Here is a 15,797-nt window from a genome sequence, read left to right on the forward strand (position 1 = left end):
ATAAAAAAAACTATTCAGAATATAATTAAAACACCATATATAACATATATTTCTTTTCCTTGTCTCTGTGTAAGAAGTGTTGCCCTTTTGATTAATTAACAAATCAATATTGATCATTCTAGATCATTTCTAAAATGCTGGCGTTGAGTAGAAACATTTTTAATTATTCAAAGATGAAATGATTTAATCTTTAAATATATTTTTACATGATAACCTACAGTCACAAATAGTTTTATTACTGAAGAGGGTATTCAAATATTCTTATTAAGTATTGGATATCCATACCAAATAAAGATGATGTAAAAAGAATTTAAGACAGTAAATAAAATATCTAAGCATGCATTTTCAAAAATTCTTTATCAAGTGTTTAGCAATTTGAGCGCTCTACACATTTCTGGCAGTCCAGAATCTTTTGTATTCAGCCACACCGTGTTACATATTTATGCTAATCTTTAAAATGTCCATTTGTTTAGAAGTCTTATTCAATTGACATCGAAAGCTGCCGTCTGTCGAAAAGACGTTAGTTTTTGACTTCTTTTAGGTCGGAAGGGGTTCCAATCTATTCATTATATTCGACAAGTCAAGGAATTCGACTTGTCGAAAAGCACGTGGATCGGCGGAATAGCTGCCGATCCACGTCCTTGTGTCGAAAACGGCGCCAAAACCGACAGGTTTTGGCCCCCTTTTCGACCATATCAGTCCGACATTAAAAAATGTCGGACTGAGATGTGGGACCCAGAGGAGGAGGGGGGGGGGGAACCGCGGGGAGACGGGGGGATCCGCGGGCATAAAGGGGAGAGAAGCGCTACAGCACAATGCTGCAGCAGGATGTCTCACAGCCGCGCTGCTCACGGCAGTGTCCACCCGGCTCCATCAAGTGAGTTCATGATCGTAGCTGTGCTAAATTTAGCACAGCTACGATCAACTCGGAATGACCCCCTCTATACCTTATAAACAGTGCTATTTCTATTTACATTGCTTACACATCTCTTTCTTTTTGAGCAGCTATAACATAATTAGCCAAGAAATCTGCTTCTTCTGAGATTTCTGCTGGTTTGTTAGAAATTATAAAATTTTTAATAACAAACCCAGCTCCAATTAAAGATTCCTTCAAAAAAACCTCACTTAAAGAAAGACCAGAGAACTTCACATTGCCTACCATGTAGTAAGTGTTGCCCAGAGCACCAACAAGCACTAAGTAACCTCCTAGTTTTAATAATTTTGTTATATTTTTTAGAGCAGTAACATAAGCCTCATAGTCTGAGCAGGCTCCTTCCAGGCACAGACAGCTCAGGACACAGTCAGCTTGTGGGAGAACAACAGGCTCCAAGGGATTGCTATTGAAAACATCGCACTTCAGGACTTGTTTGATGGTCTTTCTCAATCGTGCTTCCTTTTCAAGCCAAGTTGTCCTAGAAGAGAAGACTCTAAGTTAATTATTTCTTATTGTACATGATTAGAATTATGAGTATGCTGCATTTAATCTGAATTTAATGACCTTATGATGTTATCTTTGACTAGTGAAGCCAAAAAAGTTGTAAAGATATTACTGTATCTATCTTTCACAGTTCTTTAAATATGTATTTACACTTGTAAAACAGTACATTTAATAGAATACATTAGCCATAACAATGCAGTGCTGGTGCAAATTTTTCAATTCCGTAAATCCCAGTTCTAAGGTGTAAAGGTTACAGTTATTTATGGAAATTCTAGATAAGAATAATTAGCCTTATTTATATAAAAGAAATGCTGCTCTGGGATGTAGTCTGAGCCACAGTGTGGCATGTTGTGTATTGCACTGTACCTGTCTCCTTCCAGGTGACACACATATTTCCCAGCTGCACTCCAGTCAAATGCTCCAGGTTGATTCATGAGCCATAGATTAAACTCCTCTCGGTTTTTATCAGTAAAGTCAGAGACAGTGATGTCCTTAAAGGCTTCACATGCTGACAGGAGCTGGTAGATGGTTGGACCGGTCCCGATATCTATTAGAGTTTCACCTTTCACTTTCCCTGCACATGATAAATTAAATTAAAAGAAAACGTTTGTAAATATGGATGCAATATTTTCAGACACTGATTTAATTTCATATCTATTAAACTGAATGTAGCTGTGTATTGGAAAAAAAAGTTGCTTGACAAACAAACTGCTTGTGAACATTGAGTCATTAACAAAATTAAGCAATGGACTTCTTCCCCCTCCCACCACAACAGCCAGGTCCTTTGCACTGTCACTTTCATTAACTACCCCCACCTCCCATGACCATTAACTCCTCTCTTTCAACATCTATCATCTCTCTAGTCCTCCCCATTCTCCTAGGGCTACACCCACTAGGCAAAATGTTGATAATCTTAACTCCATCAGTTTAACCTTTGACATTTTTCTCTCTATCACTGACCACTTTTGCTCTAACACAGCTTTCTCTATTTATGACCATGTCATCACCTCTTTCCTCAACCAAAGCTGTAGCTATCAGCACAGGTCAGCGCCTCTCAACTTGTCATTACACTTTATCCTGCTATCTCCAAAAATACTCTTGCTCTGCTGAGTGTCTCTGGAGGAAATCACACTCTCTTGTGGACTTCCTGTATTTAAAATTAATTTTCTTCATCTAGAGTTTTGCATTTTTCTAAGCAGTAAGACTTTAAGTCTCTTATATCCTCTTACTTGACCTCCAAAATGTATTCTATACACAACATCAAGCCCATATCCACTCCTACCTCCCCCACTTCATCTGACCTTCTCTTTTTTCTCATCTTGTCTCAGGGCTTTAAGTACATGCCCTTTTTTCACTGGCGTATCTATAATGGGTGCAGTGTGTACGGTGCACACGGGCCCCTGGGTCCAGAGGGGGGCCACACCGCACACACTGCACCCATTTCTTCTATACTCACCTTTCCGGTGTCCATCGGTGACTGTGTGTGGGCCCCCACCTCTCCTGTAGCAGTCACTACCGCTGCTAGCGCACTGAGCATTAGAGTCTCTGGCATAGTGCCAGAGTCTACAGCGCATGCGCAGGACTCCAAAAAAATGTTACGATGGCCATTTCTTTCGGAGTCCTGCGCATGCCACTCACGTTTGCAGGACTTTCATCTGGCTGCACCCACTCTGTGGAATGCCCTACCACGCACAATAATACTCTCCTCTAGTCTCCGAGCCTTCAAGCGTTCCCTGAAAACTCACCTCTTTAGGCAAGCAAATTTAAATTCCAGAAATGCCCACATAACTTTCATAAACCTTCCTATCAAATTGCATCCACTCTGTACAGTCCACACATATCCTCACATTCTCATTCTTCACTTTCCCTTCCTCTTGAACCCGGTTCATCATTGCTGTATGATCATATCATACAGCACACCAAGAACCTTTGCAATCTGGTGGACAACTATGCAATAGATAGCACCTTTCCTTGTGTATACATGCCTATTTCCCTATAGATTGTAAGCTTGCGAGCAGGGCCTTCCTACCTCTATGACTGTTTGTTATCACCCAGCTTGTTATATCATTATTTCCAATTGTAAAGCGCAACGGAATTTGCTGCGCTATATAAGAAACTGTTAATAAATAAATAATAATGCACTGTAAACTCTGGCACTGTGCCAGAGTCTCTAGTGCTGAGAGAGCTAATCGCAGCGATGATGGCTACAGGAGAGGAGTCTGCACACAGGTCCCCTCCTCTCTAGAAATGCCTCTGCCTTTTTTACTCATATCCCCACTCTATCTTAAACCCCTGATCCCCTCCCCCCCCCCCCTCCAGTCCCTCCCTTATGACTGCTCTCATTTGGCAACAGCGGAAAAGCAAATTGATATTTCTCTAGCAGCCATAAGGGATATTGGGGACACATTAGTACAATGGGTATAGACGGGGTCCAAAGGAGCCGATGCACTTTAAATTTCTTCAACTGGGTGTGCTGTCTCCTCCCTTCTATGCTCCCACCCACAAGCAGTTTAGAAAAAAGTGCCCTCAGGACAGGATGCACATCTTTGCAGCTCCAGAGGATATTTTCTTCAATTTATTTTCAACCTTTGTTATTTTCGGTATGCTGTTTGGGAGTGTCTGCACGCAGGGCCTTGTGGTTGCGTCAGTAGGTTGCGGACGCAGAATCCAAGCGCAATGTGGAGTCTCTTCCCTTTTCAGGGGAATGGCTCTTCGGGGGTGAACTGGATACGTGGATCTCTATGGTTACTGTAGGGAAATCCACGTTTCTCCCCTCTGGGGCCCCATCAGCTAGAAGGACCTACCCGGGGCCATCTACTCAGTCCCTTCGGTCCTCCAGATCTTAATCTAGGGCCAGAGGTGCCTTCAATACAGCTAGAGGCACCAGAGGTAAGCCTAAAAAAACAGCCACTGCCGGCTCTCAGGAACAGAACACCAGTTCAGATTCCACTAAAGCCTCAGCATGATGGTGCACGCCCACCCTGAGGGAATCTCGAGGTGGGAGCTTGGTTGCATCAATTCAGCCACATCTGGGACAGTTCCTGCCAGGATGCCTGGGTAAGAGATCTCATCTCTCACAGATACAAGCTGGAGTTTGACGGTGCTCCTACACAACGATTTTTCAAATCAAGCTTACCAGCTTTGGAGGATATGCGTGTTACGCTGCTGCTGGCCATCGAAAAGTTGGCTCAGTCACAAGTCATTGTTCCAATGCCACTGCAACAACAAGGACAAGGTTACTACTCCAATTTGTTCGTAGTGCCAAAATCAGACAGGCCAGTAAGGCCCATTTTGAATCTGAAGTCCTTGAACCCTTACCTGAAGGTTTTCAAGTTCAAGATGGAATCTTTATGAGCAGTGATTGCAGACGTGGAGGAACGGGAATTCCTGGTTTCCCTGGATATCATGGACACCTATCTTGATATCCTGATTTGGCCTCCTCATCAGGCTTATCTGTGGTTTGCCCTGCTGAACAATCACTACCAGTTTCAGGCGTTAACCTTCAGCCTGTCTACGGCCCCGGGTGTCAAAATTGTCCCTTACCTGATAAAGGCAGAATCCATGGAGCTTCGATTTCTCCATATAGATTGCACTATCCAGCTTCTGTCATACCATGGGTGGATCCTCAATTTACAGAAGTCACACCTGGAGCCATCTCAGTAGCTCCTGTTCCTGGGAATGCTACTGGATACTGTGGCGCAAAAAGTGTTCCTCCCAGAGGAAAAAGCGAGAACACTCCAGGAAATAATCTGCATGGTTCTCCGACTTGCTCTAATATCCATCCGTCTTTGCATACGATTGTTGAGGAAGATGGTGGCCTAGTATGAGGCAATCCAGTATGGAAGATTCCATGCCAGAACATTTCAGTTGGATGTCCTGAGCAAGTGGTCCAGTTCAGATCTTCAGATGCACCGGGTGATTCACTCCTGTGGTGGCTGCAGTCATCCAATCTACTGGAAGGCTGAAGCTTTGGGATTCAGGATTGGATCCTCCGCACAACGGATGCGAGTCTGAGAGGATAGGGTGCTGTCACCCAAGGGGCTCAGTTCTAGGGCAGGTGGTCTGCCCAAGAAGCCCTACTTCCGATCAACATTCTGAAACTTTGGGCAATCTACAATGCTCTGATTCAGGCCTCTTCTCTACTCAGGGATCAGGCAATCTAGGTTCAGTCGGACGCCATGGTGGTGGCATACATCAATCGACAAGGAGTGACAAAGAGCAGGGCCTGCTTGCGAGAGGTATCAAAAATACTCCTCTGGGCAGAAAGAAATGTAAGAGCACTGTCCGCAATCTTCAGTCCGGGAGTGGACAACTGGGAAGCGGACTTCCTGAGTCGTCACAATCTCCACCCAGGGGAATGGGGACTACACCTTCAGGTGTTCCAACAGCTCATCGACCGGTGGGGTTGCCCTCATATCGACATGATGGCGTCTCGCCTCAAAAAGAAGCTTCACTACTGTTGCTCGCTAACCACGGACCCTCAGGTGAGCGCAGTGGATGCACTAACGTCGCCTTGGCCATATTGGCTGGTCTACCTGTTTCCTCCAATCCCGTTGATCCCCCGTGTACTAAAGAGGATCAGACACCTGGGGGTTCAGGCAATCCTCATTACCCTGGATTGGCCACAGAGAATTTGGTACCCAGATCTTCTGGGCATGTCCGTAGAAGACCCTTGGCCTTTGCCACTAAGAAGGGATCTTCTTCAGCAGGGACCATTCGTCTACCTGGACTTACGGCAGCTTCGTTTGACGGCATGGAGGTTGAGCGGAACATCCTAGCTCACAAGGGCCTTTCCAAGAAGGTCACTGCTACCATGGTTCAGGCCAGGAGACCTGTGACATCAAAACACTACCATCATATCTAGAGAAGACATGTCTCTTGGTGCGAGGAATGCTCGTATCCACTTGCGGAGTTCCACTTGGGATGCTTCCTCTGTTTCCTGCAGGCTGGTGTGGATAAGGGCTTACGTCTGGGTTCCATTAAGGTCCAGATTTCCGCCCTCTCAATTTTCTTCCAGAAGAAATTGGCAGTGGTGCCAGAAGTTCAGACCTTCTTGCAAGGGGTGCTTCACATACAACATCCATTTGTACCACCCACGGCACCTTGGGATTTGATTGTGGTGTCGAATTTTCTAAAGTCTTCCTGGTTTGAAACTCTGATGATGGTAGAAGACAATTACCTCACGTGGAAGACGGTGATGTTACTGGCCCATGCTTCAGCTAGACGTATCTCAGAATTGGGTGCCTTATTGTGTAAAAGTCCGTATTTGGTCTTTTTCGAGGACAGAGCGGAGCTCCGGATTCAGCGGCAGTTCCTGCAAAGGTCGTCTCCATTTGAATCAACCTATTGTAATTCCGTCCAGTTCTGGCGCTTCTACTCCTCCAGAGGCATTGGATGCTGTGCGAGCCTTGAAGATCTATGTCAAGAGAACAGCTTGAGTCAGAAAGACGGATTCCTTGTTCGTGCTGTATGATGCGCAGAAAAAAGGTTGCCCTGCTTCCAAGCAGTCCATTGCTCGTTGGCTTCGGCTCACTATCCAACAAGCCTATATGTCAGCAGCCTTGCCTGTTCCACAATCTCTGAAGGCCCACTCTACAAGATCAGTGGGGTCTTTCTGACTTTTTAGGCAGCTGCCCCTGGAGTCTTGGCCCTGCAACTGTGTTAAGCTGCTACCTGGTCGGGGAAGAACACATTTGTGAAGTTCTACAGGTTTGATATCCTGGCCAAAGAGGATACCCAGTTTGGGCAGGCGATACTGCAGCAGTCTCCGCACATTCCCGCCAATTCTGGAAGCTTTGGGACATCCCCATCATAGTAATGTGTCCCCAATATCCCTTATGAATGCTAGAGAAAATAGGATTTTGATACCTACCGGTAAATCCTTTTCTCGTAGTCCTTTAAGGGATATTGGGCACCCGCCTCTGGGGGTCATTCCGAGTTGTTCGCTCGGTATTTTTTTTCGCATCGCAGCGATTTTCCGCTTAGTGCGCATGCGCAATGTCCGCAGTGCGACTGCGCCAAGTTATTTTGCTATGCAGTTAGGAATTTTATTCACGGCTTTTTCATCGTTCTGGTGATCGTAGTGTGATTGACAGGAAGTGGGTGTTTCTGGGCGGAAACTGGCCGTTTTATGGGTGTGTGCGGAAAAACGCTACCGTTTCTGGGAAAAACGCGGGAGTGGCTGGAGAAACGGAGGAGTGTCTGGGCGAACGCTGGGTGTGTTTATGACGTCAAACCAGGAACGACAAGCACTGAACTGATCGCAGATGCCGAGTAAGTCTGGAGCTACTCAGAAACTGCTAAGAGAGGTGTAATCGCTATATTGCGAATACGTCGTTCGCAATTTTAAGATGCTAAGATTCACTCCCAGTAGGCGGCGGCTTAGCGTGAGTAAATCTGCTAAAAGCAGCTTGCGAGCGAACAACTCGGAATGACCCCCACTGTGCGTTGACTTTTCTGCAGGTTGTCTATTGGTGGTTCCCTGTTCAGCGGGTTGCTGTTTGGTTGCCAGCTGTTGCTGGTCTTATCTGTTCACCGGTTGCTGTTTTTGTGACCAGCCGTTTCTTGTCTTGTTCGTGTTGTTGGTGTGCTGGTGTATAAATCTCACCACTGTTTTTTGTTGCTAATGATCCTTCTCTCGAGTATGTCCTTTCTCCTTCGGGCACTGTTTTACCTATAACTGCCTGTGAGGGGGCATAGAGGGGAGGAGCCAGCACACCCAGTTGAAGAAATTTAAAGTGTACTGGCTCCTTTGGACCCCATCTATACCCATTGTACTAATGTGTCCCCAATATCCCTTATGGACTACGAGAAAAGGATTTACCAGTAGGTATTAAAATCCTATTTTAACCGCCTTGTCATGTAACCTACACTAAGGACCATTATTATACCTAACCTTTGCTCACCAGTACAACAGGCTTTGGAAGGCTTCAGTGTAATAAAAACCTAAACCATACCATAAAATAGGAACTATCACAGTCCATTTTTGTTCTTGGAAGACAAGTAAAAGGAAGGAAGTCTATCCTTTCAAGATAATCCTACTACAATAGTTTAGTCCCTACCCAAATACTGGGGTCTATTCATAAAGCAGTGAAAAGGGAGGATAATTGAGCCAGTGGAGAAGTTGCCCATGGCAACCAATCAGAATTGAAGTTATATTTATAATTTGCATACTATACAATTGTACAGAGCAGCTGATTGGTTGCTATGGGCAACTTCTCCACAGGCTCACTTCACCACTCTTTTCACTGCTTCATGATAAGACCCCTTAACCCTAACTCTGCAGTGGCAAAGTGTGATGGCCACTTACTAAGTGGCATAAAGCTAAACTTTTCATCACTTGTCTAATAAGACATAGTGCTATCTGAGGATGGTGCTACATGCCCTCCTCCTATCTCTGGACATCCTTGCAGATGCATAACAAAGCTGCCGAGGAGCAAATTATGGGGGTGATTCAGACCTGATTGCTGGGCTGCTAACTTTGCTGTCCTGCGTTCAGATAGTCGCCGCCTCCAGAGGGAATGTAAATTCGCTGTGCAAGTGTGCGATCCTATGTGTACAAAAATCCACTTTGTGCAGTCTCTGCGCAGCCCAGGACTTACTCCTACAGTGTGATCACGACAGGCTCATCGGGGTCGGAGCTGACGTCAGACACCCTCCTGAAAATGCTTGGGCACGTCTGCATTTTTCCGGATACTCTCAATAAACTGTCAGTTACCACCCACAAACGGCTTCCTCCTGTCAATCACCTTGTGAACGCCTGTGCGATTGGATTTTTCGCACCATCCCGTCGCTGACCGGCGATGCCCTATGTTGCTGTCCGACACGTGTGTGCATTGCTGTGCATACTCATGCGCAGTTATTACCTGATTGCCCGCTGTGCGAAAACGTATAGCAGCGATCAGGGCTGAATCACCCACTATGTTTCACATCAGCACTATGCTGATTTGATACAGGAAGTGCCTACATCGATGGATGTGTGACTTTTTGCTCCCCACAACTAGTACATTCCAGCAGTAAAGCTTCCTGTATTGCAAAGAGAAATGGCTGTGTTCCTCATACATTTGTTCATATCTGTCATATCTGACAAATTATTGCTCAGTGATCTTTTGCATCTGTCAAACCTATTGCTGATGTGATGTAAAAATTAGAGATGAGCGCCGGAAATTTTTCGGGTTTTGTGTTTTGGTTTTGGGTTCGGTTCCGCGGCCGTGTTTTGGGTTCGACCGCGTTTTGGCAAAACCTCACCGAATTTTTTTTGTCGGATTCGGGTGTGTTTTGGATTCGGGTGTTTTTTTCCAAAAAACCTAAAAAACAGCTTAAATCATAGAATTTGGCGGTCATTTTGATCCCAAAGTATTATTAACCTCAAAAACCATAATTTCCACTCATTTTCAGTCTATTCTGAATACCTCACACCTCACAATATTATTTTTAGTCCTAAAATTTGCACCGAGGTCGCTGTGTGAGTAAGATAAGCGACCCTAGTGGCCGACACAAACACCGGGCCCATCTAGGAGTGGCACTGCAGTGTCACGCAGGATGGCCCTTCCAAAAAACCCTCCCCAAACAGCACATGACGCAAAGAAAAAAAGAGGCGCAATGAGGTAGCTGTGTGAGTAAGATTAGCGACCCTAGTGGCCGACACAAACACCGGGCCCATCTAGGAGTGGCACTGCAGTGTCACGCAGGATGTCCCTTCCAAAAAACCCTCCCCAAACAGCACATGACGCAAAGAAAAAAAGAGGCGCAATGAGGTAGCTGACTGTGTGAGTAAGATAAGCGACCCTAGTGGCCGACACAAACACCGGGCCCATCTAGGAGTGGCACTGCAGTGTCACGCAGGATGTCCCTTCCAAAAAACCCTCCCCAAACAGCACATGACGCAAAGAAAAAAAGAGGCGCAATGAGGTAGCTGACTGTGTGAGTAAGATAAGCGACCCTAGTGGCCGACACAAACACCGGGCCTATCTAGGAGTGGCACTGCAGTGTCACGCAGGATGTCCCTTCCAAAAAACCCTCCCCAAACAGCACATGACGCAAAGAAAAAGAAAAGAAAAAAGAGGTGCAAGATGGAATTGTCCTTGGGCCCTCCCACCCACCCTTATGTTGTATAAACAGGACATGCACACTTTAACCAACCCATCATTTCAGTGACAGGGTCTGCCACACGACTGTGACTGATATGATGGGTTGGTTTGGACCCCCACCAAAAAAGAAGCAATTAATCTCTCCTTGCACAAACTGGCTCTACAGAGGCAAGATGTCCACCTCATCATCATCCTCCGATATATCACCGTGTACATCCCCCTCCTCACAGATTATCAATTCGTCCCCACTGGAATCCACCATCTCAGCTCCCTGTGTACTTTGTGGAGGCAATGGCTGCTGGTCAATGTCTCCACGGAGGAATTGATTATAATTCATTTTAATGAACATCATCTTCTCCACATTTTCTGGATGTAACCTCGTACGCCGATTGCTGACAAGGTGAGCGGCGGCACTAAACACTCTTTCGGAGTACACACTTGTGGGAGGGCAACTTAGGTAGAATAAAGCCAGTTTGTGCAAGGGCCTCCAAATTGCCTCTTTTTCCTGCCAGTATAAGTACGGACTGTGTGACGTGCCTACTTGGATGCGGTCACTCATATAATCCTCCACCATTCTTTCAATGGTGAGAGAATCATATGCAGTGACAGTAGACGACATGTCCGTAATCGTTGTCAGGTCCTTCAGTCCGGACCAGATGTCAGCATCAGCAGTCGCTCCAGACTGCCCTGCATCACCGCCAGCGGGTGGGCTCGGAATTCTGAGCCTTTTCCTCGCACCCCCTGTTGCGGGAGAATGTGAAGGAGGAGATGTTGTTGACAGGTCGCGTTCCGCTTGACTTGACAATTTACTCACCAGCAGGTGTTTGAACCCCAGCAGACTTGTGTCTGCCGGAAAGAGAGATCCAAGGTAGGCTTTAAATCTAGGATCGAGCACGGTGGCCAAAATGTAGTGCTCTGATTTCAACAGATTGACCACCCGTGAATCCTTGTTAAGCGAATTAAGGGCTCCATCCACAAGTCCCACATGCCTAGCGGAATCGCTCCGTGTTAGCTCCTCCTTCAATGTCTCCAGCTTCTTCTGCAAAAGCCTGATGAGGGGAATGACCTGACTCAGGCTGGCAGTGTCTGAACTGACTTCACGTGTGGCAAGTTCAAAGGGCATCAGAACCTTGCACAACGTTGAAATCATTCTCCACTGCGCTTGAGACAGGTGCATCCCACCTCCTATATCGTGCTCAATTGTATAGGCTTGAATGGCCTTTTGCTGCTCCTCCAACCTCTGAAGCATATACAGGGTTGAATTCCACCTCGTTACCACTTCTTGCTTCAGATGATGGCAGGGCAGGTTCAGTAGTTTTTGGTGGTGCTCCAGTTTTCTGTACGTGGTGCCTGTACGCCGAAAGTGTCCCGCAATTCTTCTGGCCACCGACAGCATCTCTTGCACGCCCCTGTCGTTTTTAAAAAAATTCTGTACCACCAAATTCAAGGTATGTGCAAAACATGGGACGTGCTGGAATTGGCCCAGATTTAATGCACACACAATATTGCTGGCGTTGTCCGATGCCACAAATCCACAGGAGAGTCCAATTGGGGTAAGCCATTCCGCGATGATCTTCCTCAGTTGCCGTAAGAGGTTTTCAGCTGTGTGCGTATTCTGGAAACCGGTGATACAAAGCGTAGCCTGCCTAGGAAAGAGTTGGCGTTTGCGAGATGCTGCTACTGGTGCCGCCGCTGCTGTTCTTGCGGCGGGAGTCCATACATCTACCCAGTGGGCTGTCACAGTCATATAGTCCTGACCCTGCCCTGCTCCACTTGTCCACATGTCCGTGGTTAAGTGGACATTGGGTACAGCTGCATTTTTTAGGACACTGGTGACTCTTTTTCTGAGGTCTGTGTACATTTTCGGTATCGCCTGCCTAGAGAAATGGAACCTAGATGTATTTGGTACCGGGGACACAGTACCTCCAACAAGTCTCTAGTTGGCTCTGCAGTAATGATGGATACCGGAACCACGTTTCTCACCACCCAGGATGTCAAGGCCTCAGTTATCCGCTTTGCAGTAGGATGACTGCTGTGATATTTCATCTTCCTCGCAAAGGACTGTTGGACAGTCAATTGCTTGGTGGAAGTAGTAAAAGTGGTCTTACGACTTCCCCTCTGGGATGACCATCGACTCCCAGCAGCAACAACAGCAGCGCCAGCAGCAGTAGGCGTTACACGCAAGGATGCATCGGAGGAATCCCAGGCAGGAGAGGACTCGTCAGAATTGCCAGTGACATGGCCTGCAGGACTATTGGCATTCCTGGGGAAGGAGGAAATTGACACTGAGGGAGTTGGTGGGGTGGTTTGCGTGAGCTTGGTTACAAGAGGAAGGGATTTACTGGTCAGTGGACTGCTTCCGCTGTCGGCCCAAGTTTTTGAACTTGTCACTGACTTATTATGAATGCGCTGCAGGTGACGTATAAGGGAGGATGTTCCGAGGTGGTTAACGTCCTTACCCCTACTTATTACAGCTTGACAAAGGGAACACACGGCTTGACACCTGTTGTCCGCATTTCTGGTGAAATACTTCCACACCGAAGAGCTGATTTTTTTGGTATTTTCACCAGGCATGTCAACGGCCATATTCCTACCACGGACAACAGGTGTCTCCCCGGGTGCCTGACTTAAACAAACCACCTCACCATCAGAATCCTCCTGGTCAATTTCCTCCCCAGCGCCAGCAACACCCATATCCTCCTCATCCTGGTGTACTTCAACACTGACATCTTCAATCTGACTATCAGGAACTGGACTGCGGGTGCTCCTTCCATCACTTGCAGGGGGCGTGCAAATGGTGGAAGGCGCATGCTCTTCACGTCCAGTGTTGGGAAGGTCAGGCATCGCAACCGACACAATTGGAGTCGGACTCTCCTTGTGGATTTGGGATTTCGAAGAACGCACAGTTCTTTGCGGTGCTACTGCTTTTGCCAGCTTTAGTCTTTTCATTTTTCTAGCGAGAGGCTGAGTGCTTCCATCCTCATGTGAAGCTGAACCACTAGCCATGAACATAGGCCAGGGCCTCAGCCGTTCCTTGCCACTCCGTGTGGTAAATGGCATATTGGCAAGTTTACGCTTCTCCTCCGACAATTTTATTTTAGGTTTTGGAGTCCTTTTTTTACTGATATTTGGTGTTTTGGATTTGACATGCTCTGTACTATGACATTGGGCATCGGCCTTGGCAGACGACGTTGCTGGCATTTCATCGTCTCGGCCATGACTAGTGGCAGCAGCTTCAGCACGAGGTGGAAGTGGATCTTGATCTTTCCCTATTTTGGAACCTCAACATTTTTGTTCTCCATATTTTAATAGGCACAACTAAAAGGCACCTCAGGTAAACAATGGAGATGGATGGATTGGATACTAGTATACAATTATGGACGGACTGCCGAGTGCCGACACAGAGGTAGCCACAGCCGTGAACTACCGCACTGTACTGTGTCTGCTGCTAATATATAGACTGGTTGATAAAGAGATAGTATACTCGTAACTAGTATGTATGTATAAAGAAAGAAAAAAAAACCACGGTTAGGTGGTATATACAATTATGGACGGGCTGCCGAGTGCCGACACAGAGGTAGCCACAGCCGTGAACTACCGCACTGTACTGTGTCTGCTGCTAATATAGACTGGTTGATAAAGAGATAGTATACTCGTAACTAGTATGTATGTATAAAGAAAGAAAAAAAAACCACGGTTAGGTGGTATATACAATTATGGACGGGCTGCCGAGTGCCGACACAGAGGTAGCCACAGCCGTGAACTACCGCACTGTACTGTGTCTGCTGCTAATATAGACTGGTTGATAAAGAGATAGTATACTCGTAACTAGTATGTATGTATAAAGAATGAAAAAAAAACCACGGTTAGGTGGTATACAATTATGGACGGACTGCCTGCCGAGTGCAGACACAGAGGTAGCCACAGCCGTGAACTACCGTACTGTGTCTGCTGCGACTGGATGATAAATGATATAAAAAATATATATATATCACTACTGCAGCCGGACAGGTATATATTATATATTATATAATGACGGACCTGCTGGACACTGTCTGTCAGCAGAATGAGTTTTATTTTTATAGAATAAAAAAAAAAAAAACACACAAGTGAAGTCACACGACGAGTGTTTAACTTTTTCAGGCAATCACAATATAAGTATACTACTAACTATACTGGTGGTCAGTGTGGTCAGGTCACTGGTCAGTCACACTGGCAGTGGCACTCCTGCAGCAAAAGTGTGCACTGTTTAATTTTAATATAATATGTACTCCTGGCTCCTGCTATAACCTATAACTGGCACTGCAGTAGTGCTCCCCAGTCTCCCCCACAATTATAAGCTGTGTGAGCTGAGCAGTCAGACAGATATATAATATATATAGATGATGCAGCACACTGGCCTGAGCCTGAGCAGTGCACTGCACAGTGCACACAGATATGGTATGTGACTGACTGAGTCACTGTGTGTATCGCTTTTTTCAGGCAGAGAACGGATATATTAAATAAACTGCACTGTGTGTCTGGTGGTCACTCACTATATAATATATTATGTACTCCTGGCTCCTGCTATAACCTATAACTGGCACTGCAGTAGTGCTCCCCAGTCTCCCCCACAATTATAAGCTGTGTGAGCTGAGCAGTCAGACAGATATATATAATATTATATATAGATAATAGATGATGCAGCACACTGGCCTGAGCCTGAGCAGTGCACACAGATATGGTATGTGACTGACTGAGTCACTGTGTGTATCGCTTTTTTCAGGCAGAGAACGGATATATTAAATAAACTGCACTGTGTGTCTGGTGGTCACTCACTATATAATATATTATGTACTCCTGGCTCCTGCTATAACCTATAACTGGCACTGCAGTAGTGCTCCCCAGTCTCCCCCACAATTATAAGCTGTGTGAGCTGAGCAGTCAGACAGATATATATAATATTATATATAGATAATAGATGATGCAGCACACTGGCCTGAGCCTGAGCAGTGCACACAGATATGGTATGTGACTGAGTCACTGTGTGCTGTGTATCGCTTTTTTCAGGCAGAGAACGGATTATAAAGTAAACTGCACTGTCCTCACTAGTAAACTCTCTCCACTCAGTCTCTACACTTCTACAGTAACAGTACTCCTCCTAGTCAGCTCCAGTAAATCTCTCTCAGTCTCTTATAATCTAAATGGAGAGGACGCCAGCCACGTCCTCTCCCTATCAATCTCAATGCACGTGTGAAAATGGCGGCGACGCGCGGCTCCTTATATAGAAT

General features: G+C 46.0%; 1 protein-coding gene across 1 annotated transcript in view; it reads right to left on the minus strand.

Annotated features, from left to right (window-relative positions):
* Nucleotides 1-338: 338 nt before the first annotated feature.
* The window catches only part of LOC135058009 (nicotinamide N-methyltransferase-like), a 56,802-nt gene continuing 41,343 nt past the window's right edge, over nt 339-15,797 (minus strand). The window contains exons 2-3 of the mRNA XM_063963672.1: nt 1,805-2,012; nt 339-1,412 (exon numbers count right to left, since the gene is read on the minus strand). Of these exons, the coding sequence (XP_063819742.1) occupies nt 980-1,412; nt 1,805-2,012 (641 nt within the window). The 3' untranslated portion in view covers nt 339-979. The remainder of the gene's footprint in view (nt 1,413-1,804; nt 2,013-15,797) is intronic.

The sequence above is a fragment of the Pseudophryne corroboree genome, chromosome 3 (genome assembly GCF_028390025.1).
Source record: "Pseudophryne corroboree isolate aPseCor3 chromosome 3, aPseCor3.hap2, whole genome shotgun sequence".
NCBI lineage: Eukaryota > Metazoa > Chordata > Amphibia > Anura > Myobatrachidae > Pseudophryne > Pseudophryne corroboree.